The 18,453-nt window shown below is 40.8% G+C and overlaps 1 protein-coding gene across 1 annotated transcript in view; it reads right to left on the bottom strand.

The window, feature by feature from the left end:
- The window catches only part of CEP85L (centrosomal protein 85 like), a 140,725-nt gene extending 129,672 nt beyond the window's left edge, over positions 1 to 11,053 (bottom strand). The window contains exon 1 of the mRNA XM_060753244.2: positions 10,986 to 11,053. Within this exon, the coding sequence (XP_060609227.2) occupies positions 10,986 to 10,995 (10 nt within the window). The 5' untranslated portion in view covers positions 10,996 to 11,053. The remainder of the gene's footprint in view (positions 1 to 10,985) is intronic.
- Between the last annotated feature and the right edge of the window lie 7,400 nt (positions 11,054 to 18,453).

Here is an 18,453-nt window from a genome sequence, read left to right as displayed (position 1 = left end):
TTATAACGAAAATCTCTCTCACACACACAGCCACAATATTGCTACTATCTAGGGAAATAGGTTAAAGAGGGAAAGGGAAAAAAGGAGAGTGAAGGGGGATTTGCATTTGACTTCCATTCTTCTTCATCCTGGTAAGAAAGTTTTTATTTTATTTTATTTTATTTCCTGTTGATTACTACTTCCCCTCTTCATCCTTCTTCCATGTGGAAACAGTTTTTCTCTTTTTCTTTCCTTAAACTGTATTATCATTTCCATTTTCTCTTGTTTCGGATATAAGCCAAGACACCTAATTTTAGCACAAAAAACTTGGAAAACTTATTGACTCGAGTATAAGCCAAGGGTGGGAAATGCAACAGCTACATTACAGAAATAAAAGAACATATCAATAAAATTACATTAATTGAGGCATCAGTAGGTTAAAGGATTTTGAATATTTACATACAACTGTAATTTAAGATAAGACTGTCCAACTCTGATTAAATCATTATTCTAACCTTCTTCAAAGTAAATGTGCTTACGTATCCTTCCAATAATCATCATAGTTTATTTTAACTATACATTTTGGGGGAAATGGTGTGTGTATATGAATAAGGAAAAGTGGGAAAGACTCGTGTGGGAAGGGGGTGGGTAAGAAGGACTGGAAATATGAAAACACTGGAATGGGAAAGGGTGGTTGAAAAGGTGGGAAAATGAGATGGAAAAGGGGTGGCTGGAAAAGTAGGCCAGACTGGGATGGGAAGGGGGCAACTGGGGAAGAGAAAATGACTGAGTTGTGAAAGGGGGGGGGGTGGAAACTGGGAAAGGCTTGGGTGGAAAGGGGGGCTGGAAAAGTGGGAAATACCTTAGTCTACAATGCTAAAAAGGGATTTCTTTCCCTCCTTTTCCCCCTTTCTTTCCATCTCTTCCATTCCTTCTTTCCCACTCCTTTCCACCAGAACTCTTACTCAAGTATAAACTGAGGGGGCAGGGGGTTGTAGCCCTACAAAAGGACTGAAAAATGAGGCATATGCATCTTTGTGCATGTTTCCCAAAAAAGAAGCATAAACCCGCAGAGTGGTTGGTTTAAGGCCCTGCTCCATGTTCAATGAAATCACCTTTCTGGCCTCAAACTAGTTCCAGGCATGCCAATCTAAATCACCTTCGCAGCAAAGCTAGTTCTTCCCAAAATGGTTTCAAGCTGTATTATAGGCCGCTTCCACCCTGCCCTATATCCCAGAATCTGATCACAGATTATCTTTTTATCCCAGATTACCTAGCAGTGGAGACTCATATAATGCAGTTGAAAGCAGATAATCCGGGATCAGATCCTGGGATACAGGGCAGTGTAGATGTCCCCCTGGCCCTCCAATGCAATTCTGTGGCCAGCTTCCGGTGACATTCAATCATAGAGTCATGCTATAATTTGAACTGAATCTTGCACTTTCCCTTGGCTCTATTTAGGAACCATTGCACATACCCTGAGCCCTCTGCACTCGGCACATCTTTCAGCCATGATACTATTTTAAAATGTGGCTTGTGATTGTGAAATGTTTTTTTTTCAGATGTTTGTTGTTGATTTTATTTTATTGTGTGTGTTTTAATTTGTATTTCTGTGGGCTTGTCTCCTTGAAAGTTGCCCGGAGTCCCTTTGGAGAGATGGTAGCGGGGTATAAAAATAAAGTTGTTGTTGTAGTTGTTATTATTATGCTGGGAAACCTAGAAATTTCCATAGTGGTGTTTTCTCAGATAAAAAAATAGCCATTTCTTCATGGTTTTTTTCCCCTTTCATGGGAGCTCTGTGCTAAATTCTGAATTACTATTAATGACAGAGCAAAACAACAAATCAAGTAACTTAAATCTAACTGCAAAATAGTATACTGACATGTTGAAGCATAATGTGTGAATTGGGAATCAGATAGATGTTTCAGCAACTAGTTTGGAACACATTTCATAGGAAGATGCTAAAAAATCAGCAGCCTCTTTCAAAAAATACCTTTTGATTTCTCAAGGTATGGCAGTCTTCATAGCAGCTTCCACTCATTAACCCAAAAAATGGTCACAATAAACAAAGAGACACAAAAGCACAACAGCTGACTTTCATCACAGGCTGCAGGCTGCATTTCTCAGAAAAGGGGGAAACACTGATTAAAGCGAAAGTACTCTAATTCGACAGTCCAGTTTCCCTCCACGGCCCCTACTTACCCTTCTCCTTCTACACATATTATATGTTTGATCTCCTTCCTTTCATGCAATTAATTGCAGGTTATGAAATAACGGAGAATAGAAAGCAGATGGGAAATATGCTGAAGATTTCCCTTGGGATATTATTATTGTGATAGCACCTACTTTCATTACTGCACTCCAGGATCTGACTGGCACCCAATTCACTATAAATCCATTTCCCTTTATTTACAACTCAGCTGCAGGAAGTTACTCCAGACTGAAACATATAAACCAGAAAAGATCAGCATTTCTTTGCTGCAAACTAGATGGTCATTTCTAGGAGGGGGGGGGGGGCAACAGAGAAACACCACAAGGGAAATAGTTTTTTTTTTTACCTCCATTAGCTCTAAACACAGGGTTGGTGCTCAGTATTTAACATATGGTTTATACATCACTCTGGACTCTCTGCTGAAATGGTTCAGTTGCAAGAATAGCTAGAAGTGAGCAAGGATGTTATAACTGAATAGTTGGGTGGAGCTGCTTTCCAACCAGCTTCCAATAACCAAAAGTTACCTTATGGTCCAGAGTCTATTATATTTGTGTCACGCTGTTGTAGGCTTGGCAAGGGGGAAAACAGCATTATTTAAACTTGGGACATTGTATGTGTACGGGGGAACCTTTCGGTTTATTCTGACAGTAAACAGGAAACTATATCTGGGCATGAAATGGAGTATGGGCGGGTCTATGTTCCAACTCAGGATTGTGCTCTAGTGTTTGCTATCAAGGCAGAAGTCCAGGCAGGAAACAGCCTCCTAGCCAGGTGACTAAACTGTATTTTTATGCTCAGAGAAAAAAATCACCACAATCTTCCAGTGTGAGAGTTGTGGGGTATTTTCTGATGGGAATTCTGAGCTATTGCAATGTATTAAAATGCTAGATGTTTAAAGAAATATTTGTATGTACAAAACAGAGGATGTTTCATCCTCAATACTCAAAGCTAGAAAACATAACATAGAATAAAATTAAATGAGATGTAACAAAACATAATAGACATTTGTATTGTGAGGTATTTCGGGGACTTCCAATATTCTCCTCATGGAAGGAACTTTGACTTGCCCTAAATGGGGGTCAACCAATTGATTTTTTTTTTTGTCGTGTCAGGAGTGACTTGAGAAACTGTTGGGGGTCAACCAACTGATAATGACAACATACCAATTCTGCATTGCTGCATCACTTTGAAATGACATGGGAAATTTTGTCCCAGCATGGTGCACTAGAGGCTGTATGGTATAATTATAGCATTGGATGATGGCTTTGGAGACCAAGGTGTGAATTCCCTCTTGACCATGAATCCCACTGGATGATCTTGGGCAAACCATGCTCTCTCAGCCTTAGTGGAAGGCAATGTCAAACCTCTTCTAATCAAATTTTGCAAATAAAACCCTTTGTTAGAGTCATCATATGTCAGAAATTACTTGAAAGCACAAAACAACTGTTGGGTTTTGTCCTCGGACTACACAAGTTTCTTGTGTGATCAAGTTTCCAGACCTCAATGAGTAGCTAGGCTAGAGACAGGCCTAGGCTGAGGGATTCCTCCCCCTCCCCCCACATTTCTATGCATGTTTCCCGAAAGGGCTTTGTCTTTACTCTTCCTGCCAGCCACCGTCTCCTCCACCTTGGATGATATCGTAATGGAATTCTGTGAGGAAACTTCCTTTTAAAGTTTGGGGTTTTTTTTTTTTTTGCCTTGGATTGACCATGCGGTCTCTCCACCATTTTCCAGTCCCTTCTGCCTTTTCTTCCTTCCAGTAAGGATGCATTTTGCCTCTCTCTAGCTGCATGGACTATTTACCTTTTACCTCCTTTAGAAGATGAAATTTAGTAAGCTAGCTAGCTCCAAGCGCTTTTCTATCAAGAATGTATCTCTTTTACTTCAATAAATATTTTGAACCTTAAGTTGTGACTCTGAAATTCTGATCCATCCTAAAATATAGAAGGATATCCCAGTTCACCACACCAAGTTTCTGCTGGTTATGAAGTTTCCTTCTACTACTCTGCTATATTTATGGTGGAATCACCCTAACAGAGGGTTATTTTGAGCCTAACAGCTCAGATTTCCCAACAACAACAACAACAACAAATGGTACATTGAGTGTGATCAGCAAGTACTAGTCCAATAGCAAATCCCAACAGATTTTGAAGGAACTTTGTTTTATTCATTTTTGTTTTGTTGTTTAAACAAAATCAGGAAGTTGCTGAGATTTGGAGAGATTGTTGACAAATATGAAGGTGACAACGTGAAAGAATAGCCACACTGTGGGCCCGGTTCTGTGTGGATCCTGCAACAAGATCTCATTCTGGAGGACTAAAATATCCAAATTTAGTACAGGAGAGTTCATTGCTAAGATTTTTTTTTTTTAAAAAGGATTTGAGATCTGCACTTTTAAATGCATCTTATTTCTCTCACACACATGTACTCGAATGGAAATGGGAAAACCAATTATCCCAACATCAGAGGGGCTAATAGAAATTGGTCACCAAAATCCACAGAGAATAGCAATTTGCCCAGTTCATTCCACAAAACAAATGTTGAAGCGCATAGCTGGCATATATGGTTTGTTGTGGTAACCATGAGCCTTTTCATCCACAGTGCTACTATTGTTTTTGTGACATTTACCACTGAAAACAAATGCCATGTTTGACATTTGGCAGCCAATGGGAGTTTTGTGCACAAAACATCCCAAGACAGCTTTGCAGATTTCTAAGACCGTCATTCAAAATCCAGCATGTGGTAGTATTTTGCCTTGCGAATAGAAATGACCCACAATGCATGCATGTGTGTGCACGCGCATATGTATGTATCAGATAGATGTAGAAACTTTAAGCAAAAACAGAGCCCCTTACCCAACACAGTCTAAATGAAACCTTCTGTGAACTAAGTAAAGCCATATTCAACTATCATCTCCATTGTTTAGTCCTGAGGGAAGACTGGGACAGGAACAGAACTAAAAAAGCCACAAAGTTTAAGAGATAGCAGATCACTTTGAAATTTTCTCCAATTTTGACTTATTTAGTTTAGTAAGGCATGAAAGCCTGGAACACATCTGGTTCTACTATTACTTAGAGCTAAGTTTAGTTGGAACTATATGCATTGTCTTCAATGTCTTTATTCTCAACTTGTTCTATGTTGGCCAATTAAAACAGTTTTACACCCCTGTAACTGCCATGCCTCAATGCTATGTAAGCGTGGGATTTGGTGAGATACCAGCAGTCTTTGGAAGAGAAGGCTAAAGGTCTTGTAAAACTACAGCACCCTATGACACTTTATCCTCTTTCTTGCCCTTTGCCATCTCACTCACTTGTGGTAAAAATGGAAAGAATATTAACTGGGCAATTTTAAGGGGAGAAACTCTGTGACTATACCAGCAGTTTCTTGACTTTCATTGTTGCTGCAGGCACAGGTATATTCTTGGAGTGTTGTTATTGACTATGGGTGATGTGTAAACGGTGACCCTGCCTGGATAGAAATACTCTTGTTACTAAAGCAGGCATGAGCAAACTTTTTTGTCTTCCAGCCACATTGTGGGTCCAACTGAGAGGACCGGGCTGGGAGGGAGGGTGGCTGGCAGGCATGTAGCCGGGGGGGGGGGGGGCTTGAGGGGCTTCAGCCCCCCCCCCCCGAAATTCTCATGGTAGTTCGCGAAAAGGCCTTACTGGTGCATTATTTAAACTGTTATGTTTATTCATATCATGATCTGATCACCATACTCAATATATCCCATATGCATGGGGTATTGGGGTAATGATACAAAAGGTTTGCTAGGCTGGACCCTCTTTCACTCAGACTCAGCCCCCCCCCCCCGAAACTCAGCTCCCCCCCCGAAACCCCTCTGAAAAAAATTCAGCCCCCCCCCCCCCCGAAACAAAATCCTGGCTACGGACCTGGTGGCTGGGGACGTGCTGTGTGGGATGGGCCCAGGAAGGGGAGGGCCTAGGAGAGGGCGAGGCCAGGAGGGCAGGGCCTGGGTCATACTCAAGTTGTCCTCCTTGCATAAGGAAAGGGCTGCTCATCCCTTCCTTAGGCCAGGAGGAAAACAAGACATGCGGCAACTGCCCTGATGCTCCTCCATTACCCTCCTCCTCTCGATCTTCGGGCTGTCTTCTCAGAATTATGCCAGGAGGAGGATAAGACAAGCGATGGCCAAAAGTGTTCCGGAGGGCTCTTAGCATCTGTGTGCCTTCCTCAGGCAGTTCTCTCAGCATAAGGACAGTTTGCCGAGAGGAGGGCGAAACATGTGGTGGCTGAGAGAACTCCAGAGGGCTCTCAGCTGCTGTGTGCCTTCTTTCCCCGTCCTTTCTGCATAAGGATGAAGTGGGCCACATGTCCTTATGCTGAAAGGACAGGGAAAATGAGAAGGGCCTAAGGTAAGCCCCCAGGCCTTAGTTTGCCCATACCTGTACTAAAGTCACCCATGCCCTGATAACCTTTTCTTTGGATTATAGCAATTCACTATTCAGGAACCTAGTTTTTGAAAACAGCTTGTTTTCAAACTGAGACTGGGCAAATGTATTATATCATGGGCACATATTCTACAGTATTTCTGGCATTGCTTATAATGAACATTGCACCAATTACTCACAAACCCATACATCTTTCTTTTAATTTTTAAACATTTTTCTTCTTTTTATTTTGTAATGTAATTTTTATTTAATAATAATAATACTTTATTTGTATCCCATCACCATCTCCCCTAAGGGACTTAGAGAGGCTTACACTCAAAAGGGTTCTCAGTTACATACAATAACATTCCAGTTTAATAAAAGCAGGAAAATAAAAAACCACAAAAGGAGGAATAATAACCACACTAGCCTTAAGTTTCTATAAAAGCTGACCAAATGTCCAGTATACATCCTTCTTTCAAATGTTGCATTGTAAGATCCTCCATCCACCAGATCAAGGCAAATGAAATGATCTTTCCAATAACCAAGCATCGATCTCAGTAGTCAAAGAGATGTGAAACATACATTTCCATTGGCCATTTTTTAATTTCCAGGAATTAAGTAAATAATTCAAAAGAACATGCATGTCCGTTAATATCAAGGAGCTTTCCAGAACCAATTTTACTCATGTGATTACTTCTTCCCAAAACATAAGCACTATGGGATAACTTCAAAGCATGTGCATAGAAGAAGCATTAGGAATATTACACCACCAATAATTGGCTAATTTAAAAAGCTATTTTTGAATAGACATTGTGATGACTAATATATCCAAAAAGCCATTACTGCTAAGTAAGATATCATTGAAGATCTATAGCCATACTAGTTGTGTTAAAATGGATGACTATTGATTAGGCAGACTTGGATATTCTGGTTCTCTAGAGGCAAAGATGAAGTACTTTGGCCACATAATGAGAAGACAGGAAAGCTTGGAGAAGATAATGATGCTGGGGAAAATGGAAGGAAAAATGAAGAGGGGACGACTAAGGGCAAGATGGATGGATTTTATCCTTGAAGTGACTGGCTTGACCATGATGGAGCTGGGGGTGGCGACGGATTACAGGGAGCTCTGGCGTGGGCTGGTCCGTAAGGTCATTAAGAGTCAGAAGCAACTGAATGAATAAACAACAACAACAAAGCCTCAGAATTCTGCAGGAGGCAGAATCTGGATTTAATGTGCATCCATGCCTTTTAGCTAACAGGGGTAGTTTAAACCGCTCTTGTAAAATAAAAAAAGGCAAAAAAAAAAAAACCCATAATCAGCATCAAGCATCTGATTTAAGATGTCTGTCTTCCAGAACTTCCATAAAAACAATTACTCATTTATTTCCAAATTAGAATTCCCCCATAAAGTCAATTTGGCATAAGCATATTGCACAAATTACTTTTAACAAGACAACCATTTTTTATTTTACCATTTTCCCCTGGTTGATATTCATACTGCTATAAAGTAAGATAAATGTTTATCTTTGTCAAGCCTTGACCATGGGTTAATGCTGCTATAAAGTAAGATAAATTGTTCTCCAGACAAGGGTCTGGAGAACAAGCCCTATTAGGAGCGGCTTAGGGAACTGGGCATGTTTAGCCTGAAGAAGAGAAGGCTGAGAGGGGATATGATAGCCATGTATAAATATGTGAGAGGAAGCCACAGGGAGGAGGGAGCAAGATTGTTTTCTGCTTCCTTGGAGACTAGGACGCGGAGCAATGGCTTCAAACTACAAGAGAGGAGATTCCATCTGAACATTAGGAAGAACTTCCTGACTGTGAGAGCCGTTCAGCAGTGGAACTCTCTGCCCCGGAGTGTGGTGGAGGCTCCTTCTTTGGAAGCTTTTAAGCAGAGGCTGGATGGCCATTTGTCAGGGGTGATTTGAATGCAATATTCCTGCTTCTTGGCAGGGGGTTGGACTGGATGGCCCATGAGGTCTCTTCCAACTCTTTGATTCTATGATTCTATGATTCCTTGAATTGTGAAAGAAAAGTTAAAATCACCTTCCTGACATCCAAAAAACCCCCACCCTAATGAAAATCAACCATATTCTTTGGTGGTCTCTGAAAGAGTAAGAGTTCTAGGAACTGTGACAAAAAGAAAAGATTATTCTGAATCTTCTGCATTAACCCATGGTCAAGGCTTGACAAAGATAAAGCCTGGGGCTTTGATAACTGAGTCTGATTATTCAATATTATTAAATTCTAGAAATTGTTACCTGTGACACTGGGCCCTTCCATACAACTCTATGTCCAAGAATATCAAGGCAGGAAATCCCACAATATCTGCTTTGAACTGGGTTATCTGAGTCCACACTCAGATAATGTGGGATTCTCTGCCTTTTTTTTTAGATCTTTTAAATCTTTGTGAGCAATAATTATGCTTTTTAGCTGGAGAACATTACTGTAGTTGCGGTGATACAAAGCTGAAGTTGACTGCAAAGATCTGTCAGTGAATTAAGGGTGAAGAATTCTTAATCAGAAATGTTTTCAGTGCTTCAGACTCAGAGCAAAATTTCCTGCAGAACTGAAACACTGCATGATCTCTGCAATAGCACAAGTTCCGCTCATTTAACTTTCTTCTGAATAGATTTTTTTAAAAAAATGAAAGACATAAGCAGAGATGGCAAAGTGTATGTTTTGGTTCCATCCAGTTAAATTCAGAGTTCCCCATCCCTGTTTATGTTGTTCTTTTCACAAGAAAGTATCATTCAGTTAAATGAGCAGAATGTGCACTATTGAAAACAGCATGCAGTGATTCTGTTGTGCAGAAAATTTTGCTCTGAATCAGCCCTCCACATTTGCAGAGTTTCTGCATTTCTCCAAGGCACTGAAAATAGCCTAAATATCCTAAATACCCATCTGATCTTGGAAGCTAAGCAGAATCAGCCTGGTTAGTACTTGGATAGGAGACTGACAAAGAATATCAAGAAGGAAATTCCTAAGAAAATTCGATAAAATCCCTTGCCTAAAAAAACCCATCTCTTCTAATACATTATAAATTTTAAAAGCTGGGATTGGCAATTGCAGGATTGGTTGGAGGCATTCCTTCTTAACCCTCATGGACTTCACAATTGGTCTTTTTTATGATGTTGCATCACTCATAATTACAGTAATGTCCGAACGTATTTCCCTCTATGTCCTGCCTCAGAGTTTAAGATCATTCAGGGAGGCCCTGTTCTCGATCCCACCTTCTTTGCAAACGTTATTTGGCAAAGACAATAGACAGGGCCTTCTTGGTGGTGGCTCCCCTCCTGTGGAACATACTCCCCAGCGAAATTAGGTCAGCTCCATCCCTCCTTTCCTTGAGGAAGAAGCTTAAAACATGGTTCTGGGATCAGGCATTTGGGTAACAGACTTGACAGCAATCGCAATGTTTTAGAACGGACTATGGACAGGCTTTGGACTGCATCGTTGGTCACTGAATTGGACTCAGTTATGGCAATATGGCTAATAACGTTTTAAATGGATTTTAACCTAATGTTTTTACCTACCCTGTTATGTCATATTGTATTGTGTTTTTGTATGTGTTGGCATCAAATTGTTGCCATTGTAAGCCTCTCTGAGTCCCCCCTTGGGGGTTGAGAAGGACGGGATACAAATGTTTGAAATAAATAAATAAATAAATAAATAATCAGCCTATATACAACTGATTTTCATGTGGTGGCAGTGGATGCCCAAGGAACTCACTCACTTTTGTGTGGGTTATGTTTTGCATTTATTTTTCAGCTGAAAAAAAACCTTGGAGAGATCTGGGGGCTTAATGGACTAGGAGTGTTATGACAATGCAAAAGAGGACAGTGGGAACTACATAAATCCTGTAGGCTATACTCTCTCCAATCCCAAGTTTAACATGGGTTAACACATTAAAGCATTTGTTTGACTGCAACCATCAGTCAAGAAATCTAGGAAAGTAAGCCACACCAACAGAAAAATAGGATAAGAACAAGTTAATCAATTACTTATTCCTGAGCTGTGCCCAGAACATATAGGAATTTGGGTAACATATAAGGTAACATTTCTAAGATATTCTCCACTGTATTGCCCTGCTATTTTATGAATCGTTCCTTCTTTCCCTCCTTATTTAAATATTATTGGATCTTGTGGTCCTGACTCTCATTAATAGGATATTTGTACATTATGTACTAGCTATTGCTACTGGAATAGAACCAGCTCAATTACAGCACTATCACAAGGCAGGTGGGATCGGGGTTTCTCAATCATTTGGATAAGGTCTCACGGAGTTTTTTCGAGCTAGAGTAAAAAGTACATGTAAGCCTATTTTAAGACATCACCTCCTTCCCCCCATTTAGCCTTGTGGATGAAGTTTATTTTACTTTCATCCCAAGACAGATCACCTGGTGACATGCGAGGGAGGCCCAAGGAGGGTCAGCTCACTTCTTGGCTCCTCTTCTCCTTTTTGACGAAGGGAAGCTCACGTTGCACCCACTAAAGGTTGTTGCCACACATGCAGCACGTTCCATGACATGTGCTTCTGCACTGGCCGATGTTGCTCCTCTTGGCCTCCAGTGAAAAGCAATACCCAAGAAACTTAAGTAGGGCCAAGACAGAGTAAACAGATTTCTAATTATAGTGAGGCTTTCCTGGTAAGAAGAGGTGGGGGAGATGTCAAGAGGTGTGGAATCCTCATTGGATAGTCTCAGTTTCATTCTGCATCCTCCCCTCTGTAGTAGGTTGTGCACAAAAATCAGGAAAGTCAAACCTAGCAGCAACTGCAGACAGTCACACCCTGTATTTGTTAGGTTGGATGACAGTACATAGGGATAACTTCGGAAAGAAACCCCTGCTAATCCTTGAGAAAAAAACAGCATGCTGTTACAGGAATCCAAAGCTTCCCTTCAATCCCATCCTCTAATGAGCTAATGGTGTAAATTAAGTTAATTATGAGCAGTGAAAATAGTAATTCCTCTTGCTTATGGTATATGTTTTGATTCTGTTTCACGGAGTGATATTCCCTCCCACATTTTATGGTCATGAAAAAGAAACTTTTTTTCTGTTCACCATCTATCCTATAAAATTAATTTCAAAAATGTATTATTTGGTGAGCAGGGGGCGGAAAAGTTAAATGAAATCCTAGAATCCCTTGAGGTTTTTTTTCCCCCATGTGAGGAATGACTTGAGAAACTGCACGTTGAGAAACTACAAGTCGCTTCTGGTGTGAGAGAAATGGCCATCTGCAAGGACATTGCTCAGGGAGCGCCTGGATGTTTTGCCATCCTGTGGGTGGCTTCTCTCATGCCCCCGCATGAGAAGCTGGAGCTGACAGATGGGGGCTCACCCCGCTCCCCGGATTCGAGTCACCGACCTTTTGATAGGCAGTCCTGCCAGCACAAGGGTTTAACCCATTGTGCTACAGGGGGTTTCATCCCTTGAGTACCTTTGGTGGTCATGCAATGGGTAGTTTAGAATAAGTAAAATTTTGCAGCTCCAAGGGAAAATATTTAATTTGCTCTCATCCAAATTCAATGCAGCAACTTTTAGCATAAATGGAATATTTCATTTTTATTTTTATTTGTCAAAAAACTTTTAATCCACAAATTTTCTAGAAAGACGGTAGCATTTCCTTCCAATTAACAAGCTCCTAACCCCCTCCTGTGCAAGTGATTGAGTATGAGCAGTGAAGGCAGTTCTGTGTAAATCTGGTTTCAGGTGGTTTTATTACTGGCTTAGGCATATTTAAAGCAGCTTGGCACAGAAGGCCTGACCCAGTCTTTCAGCAAACTGAAGCAATTGCTTCTGGCAACCAGTGACAAGGGAATGGCAATTGCAGAAAACTATACTACTAGCCTTATCTGCTCAGCACTCCTCTCTACCATGTATTTATCTTTAATACACTTAAAATCTGGTTCCCGCCTCCTGCAGAATTCTGGGGTTTGTAGTTTAGTGAGGCTGTTAAAGGCTCCTCCCTAAATACATACCTCAGAGTTCAACAGGAAGCAGAAACTGGATTTTAAGTGGATTTTTTCTCTAGTGTAATGAGGCTGGGGGTGCATCTACACCACTTTAACTGCTATGGCTTAATGTTATGGATTCATGGGAGCTGTAGTTTGACAAGGTCTTTAGCTTTCTCTGCCAAAGAATGCTGTTGCCTCACCAAACTACAAATCCCAGGATTCAAAGCATGGAGTCCCTGGCTGTTAAAGTGGTGTCAATTCTACAGTGTTGAGCTGTGTGTCCCAAGCCCTCAAAATCAGCTTGTTTCCACAAGCATGGGGTGGGGGGTGGGGGAGAGGGGGGTATCACATCCCCAGCTTTGAAGCAAGATTCAGTTGCCAACTAGTTCACTTCTGAAATTTCTGATATTTGGAGTGGCAGCCCAGCACCCTGTCCTTTGTCTTTGGCAGCAAATGTCTGGTCCTTGTTCTGTTGAAAAGGATGTTTTCTACTGTGGCTGGTCACTGCTGCACCTCGCATTTGACCATATGAGAATGTTATGCTGAGAAGCAGCTAAAATACTTAATTTACAGGTGCATGCTCATTCTTTCATTCCCTCTTTTGCCTTCATATGTCAAGGTACAGGATTTCCAAGAGTACAGCAAAAATATAAATCATATAACGTGGAAATTGGAAATACTATAGCTAGGGTGATTCAGACTTCGGTGCATTAAAGACTATATAGAAACAACATGCAAATCGCACTGTTATCTGGTACATGACAAACAAAAACTGAAGACAATACACATGCCAAATAAAAACATTATTTCAACAGACAATAAATGATACTTTTTGGAACTTGACAAACACAAAGAGGCAGCTGAGATGGACTCTGCTTTAACCTTTTTGCAGTAAATAAAGATATTTTACAGGGACACAGTTGTAGACAAATATTATTTATTATTGTATCAATTCCTGTGCACCAACTACCAAATATGGCATTTATTATGTGTTTTTGTAAATTGCTACTTCTTAGGCGACAACATCCATCCCACAGTCCTGAATTATATCTGTTTTAACTTTTCTATGTCAGGACTAGGAAAAGGGCAGTATTGATACAGCTATTATTTAATAGTGCTGATTGTTATACCCACTTTTAATTCATCTGTAGCATTACGTGCGGTGAGATATTATTGAGCTTTCCTGGGATTGAATAATGTAAGCTTCTAAACCACACTTCACAAATAGGAGGGATTTTGGTGGCAAGATTAAAGTTCAAATAACCATAATTGGTTAATTCCCTGTCCTTTTCTTTTTTTCAAAAGTGTGGTAGCTGCAAAATAATGCCCTCTGTAGTATCAGCCATTCATTACAGGCAATATCCTTTCAGTTCTGTCCCAGTTGGAAGAAAATACATGTAAATTGCCATTTAAATTGGTAGATGACAAATGCCAAGCCATTTTCTTGACCTGTATGTCTTTGAACAATCCATTATTTTGGGCACCATTGTTTTGCAAAGAGTAGAACATTGTGCAAACAATTTCTGAAAAAATGCTGCATGAGTTTTATGAAAATAATTTCCTTCAAAAGATAACTCGGCTGTCAAGCTACAAATAATGCAGATGCTGGAACTAGTTTGAGGCTGCCTTCTGTGGTAAATGTAATCACCATCCTGGCCTTGAACCTGTTGCAGAAATGGCAGTCTCATCATCTACACAGTGACACTCATTTCTGCCAAACCAGTTTAGAACTGAACTAAGTGGACAGTGCAGAGGAACCCAAAATTAGCTTAGATCACTGCTAGTCAAAGTGGTGGCCCCTGGACTGGTTTCAGTGTCTCTGAATCATTGACCACTGGCTCCTGACAAGTTTGATGAGAAGAAAGAATTACGACCTCATCAGATGGGATTTACTTCAGCGGCATACACCAGTTCAGCCCTAGTTGACCCACAGAGCCCACTGGTCCCATCTCATGACACAGAGGAATTTCCGGTGGGTCTCCATGGGTCAACTAGTGTGGAGACGGTGTATGTCACTATATCAGCTACATAGGAGGCATCCCATATTACCAGGAAGCAATGGGGGGAAGCCGCACAGTCAACACCCTCTATAGGATCAACTTCTTGGTAAGATGGCTGATGCGGAGCATGGGGGCCCCCAATGGTGGTCACCGGATTCACCACTGGGTGGTGATTCTTGCAGCCTGTGTGAAGAGGTCGTCAATTGTACCCAATGGGCAAAAAATGGATGTTGGGGAAAATATGCCAGTTCCCTATCTCTGATAGGAGCACTGAGCTAAAAGCTTTTCAAAATCCTTCCCAATTCTACCTATGACATAAAATCTGTGGGATTGGCATTGGCTTCTAATCTGGCAGTGTTTAGACAACAAAATTGTATCTTCAGCTGCATAGATTCTGTGCATCTATTGCAGAAAACAACCAAATCGGGACCTTAGATCCACCACTCTACCATGGCCAACCTTCCAAAACCAAAACAAAACAAACCACAGAACAGGATAACTATATCACATCTTTTTTGTCTGTCAATGGTTGCAATTTCCCTGCAATTTGTGAGCTGAGCAAGCATGTAAAGCCCTTAGCAAAACATGCTAATCTGAAAGACGACTTTGTTGTTTTCATTTAAGATAAGCAGATAGCATCAACTCCAGCAATTGCTTATCGAGGAAGGAGCTGCAATTTTGACAGTGAGCAAACACTCCACATTTAAGAGTGCTGATTAAACCTGAAGGACCTTGGGTTGTTACAAAAGCCAATGAAAACAGCCTCCATGCCTTTCTCCACTTTGGATCATTTTCCACACTGCCAATTAAACAGAAGCACAGCAACCCATGATTTTCTTACAACACATAGGGAGAAAAATGCATTTTTGGGTCATCCAGTCTTTTGTTTTTGAAATGCAGTTGTCATTTAAGTGCATTTCTAGAATCGAACTGCAAGGAGAGATCTGCCTCTAAATGGGTTTATATTGATAGTCTCCGAAGAGTATCATAATTCAGTGTGTGGAAAATGGGTTATCTGAACAGGTCAGACGTGCCTTCCGCTCCACCCCATTTCCTGTTGCCAGCTCCAGGAAACCATTACCATTAAGCAAAAGGTACAAGTAATAGTCTTCATGCTAAATGATGTCTTTTATGACTAGGGTTAGGAGAGCCATGCACTCCACCAGCATATCAAAGGCTCATTAGGAGACATAAATCATTCTTGACACTTCCTCAAAAGCATGCATATAATGTTTTCAATGTATGTGTTTAAAGGGAATTGTCATCTGGGCTACACACGAAGCCAAAAGAAGGGACCAGCCCTGGTTGGTGGAAGGCCCTGTACCTCATAAGAGGGGTGCTATTTTCAAAACTTCATTTCTAGTTTTAAAAACATCAAAAATGCAAATCTGGGATGATTAGAAAACATGGTTCCTGCTATGCTAGTATTATCTTTTTACTGCTTTATGTTAAACTGGGGAATCATTGAAATACAATTCCCAGAAATAATGTGGAAGAGTACTATTCACTGTAAACCTTATTCTCTTTCATATGTCAATAAGCAGGCCTTCATGGGAAAATGACAAGGGCTCACTTCATTTATGAGGCATCATTATTGCAGGATGAGTCCCCAGTGGTGCAATGGGTTAAACCCTTGTGCCAGCAGGACTGCTGACCAAGAGGTCAGCAGTTCAAATTCAGGGAGAGCAGGTTGAGCTCCCTCTGTCAGCTCCAGCTCCCCATGCAGGGACATGAGAAAAGCCTCCCACGAGGATGGTAAAATATTAAACATCTGGGCATTCCCTGTGCAATGTCCTTGCAGACAGCCTATTCTCTCACACCAGATGCAACTTGCAGTTTCTAATGTAGCTCCTGACACAAAAGAAAATCATTGCAGGAATACTTTACAGCCACCTCTTTAAAAGTCCCTTCAACATTTTACTTCAACCACACAATTTTTTTGAAAAAAAATCATGAAACCCAGTGCAACTTTAAGTTCTAGATCATGTGCCATGGGGAAACCACCTTTGTTTTTCAGGTGAGATAGTATTCTTATTTGATCCATAGCCCTTAAAGCACTAAAGCATTTGAAAAAACCACAATGATTAAATTACAAAAAGCAGAGCAAAGTAACAAGAACATAACTAAATGCTTGTAATTTAGGCAGCACCAGTGGACTGTCAGTAAATGCCAGAAAGGTAAAGGTAACGGTTTCCCCCTGGCATTAAGTCCAGTCATGTTCAACTCTGGGGGTTGGTGCTCATTTCCATTTCTAAGCCAAAGAGCCAGCGTTGTCCATAGACACCTCCAAGGTCATGTGGCCGGCATGACTTCATGGAGCGTCATTACCTTCCTGCTGGAGCGGTACCTATTGATCTACTCAGATTTCCATGTTTTCAAACTGCTAGGTAGGCAGAAGCTGGGCATAACAGCGGGAGCTCACCCCGCTCCCCAGGTTCGAACCTGCGACCTTTCAGTCAACAAGTTCAGCAGCTCAGCTCCAAAAATTCCAGATATTGAGGACTATTTATGAAAGGAAGATACTGACATCTTTGAATATTTGCCCAAGAAAACCTTATGAAATCCATGGAGTTGCCAAAAGTTCACAGGTGACTTGAAGGCACTTAAAAAAGAAAGAATTTGTTTGAACAATTTCCTGTGGAAATATTCATTTGAGATGCTACTGACAGGAAACTGTGGTATTTTTCTGCAGATTACGAGAAACACAGACTGATGTACAAACCACACACTGTAGTTTGCAACATCAAATCAGCACACAAATGCAGAACCTTCGTTTCTCTCTTCCCACTTGCTTTGACTTTACATGCAAATTTTAAACTGACAAGTTAAAACAAAACCCTTGTGAGGACCTCACTACAACCTGACAAAATCCATAATAATTCTGGATATCTCAGAATTATTCACACTTACATTGTGCTATTGTCCACATATTAAAGTCATCATATCTACACTGGGTGATAAGGCCAAATATTTATGATCTGTCATATCAGAAGGTTTCCACATTTGCATTTTAAATAAAACATTGTAATTTTTAACCCACTCAGATTTGCTGGATAAAAATGAATTATTTTCAGAAGACTCCATTGAACAGACATGGCTTCTAACAATGCAATCTTATGTGTGCCTTGCTTAGGGTTAAGGTGCAATTGAGTCCATTGAGGCTTGCATCCAGATGCAGGGTTATAGATGAATGTTCACTCTTTGCACAGTACTTTAAAATGTGCCTATAGCATAACCACCACATGCCCTAGTCCTGTACACTGTAACATTTGAGGGAGAGATGCATATGTGCAGACATGCACCTGGAAAACGGTTGCCTGCAGCTGTGAAATTGAACTCATATTTATATTATGTTTGCAGACACAGGTTTTATGGTGTCACCATAGGGGCAGGAAGTGGTCACACCTTTTTTACTTCTCTTTGGAAGTGAGCCTGAGGCACATACATTCCTCTCTGACTCATTAGAAACTCTGCTTTTTGTTGCAAGTGTTTAGGATCATCACAGGAGCCGCTGAGTCAGACTATTGCTCCATCTTGATCAGGGCCATCTTTTGTGCCTGAAAACTGATTTCCATGGTTTCAAATGGTAATCTCCACCTATCAGGAGAGGCCACTGACCATCCCAAGGACATTTTACATTAGAATGCTATTCTTTAGCACTGAACAATCATGAAAGAATAAATACATTAAAGACATTACTATCATTTCTGATCTTGGAAGTTAACCAGGATTAACCTTGCTTAGTGGATGGGGGACTACCGACAAATATGTGGTGCTGTAGGCTCTCTTTCAGAGGAAGGAATTGGCTTAACCAGCCCTTGAAAACCCTATGAAATTCATGGGTGTATCAACAGATTACTTGAAGACATGTGGAGCCCCCGGTGGAGCAGTGGGTTAAACCCCTGTGCCGG

Source organism: Anolis sagrei, chromosome 1 (assembly GCF_037176765.1).
Source record: "Anolis sagrei isolate rAnoSag1 chromosome 1, rAnoSag1.mat, whole genome shotgun sequence".
NCBI classification, from domain to species: Eukaryota; Metazoa; Chordata; class Lepidosauria; order Squamata; family Dactyloidae; genus Anolis; species Anolis sagrei.
Note: the sequence above shows the minus strand (reverse complement) of the source record. Positions and strands in the feature narration are given on the sequence as shown.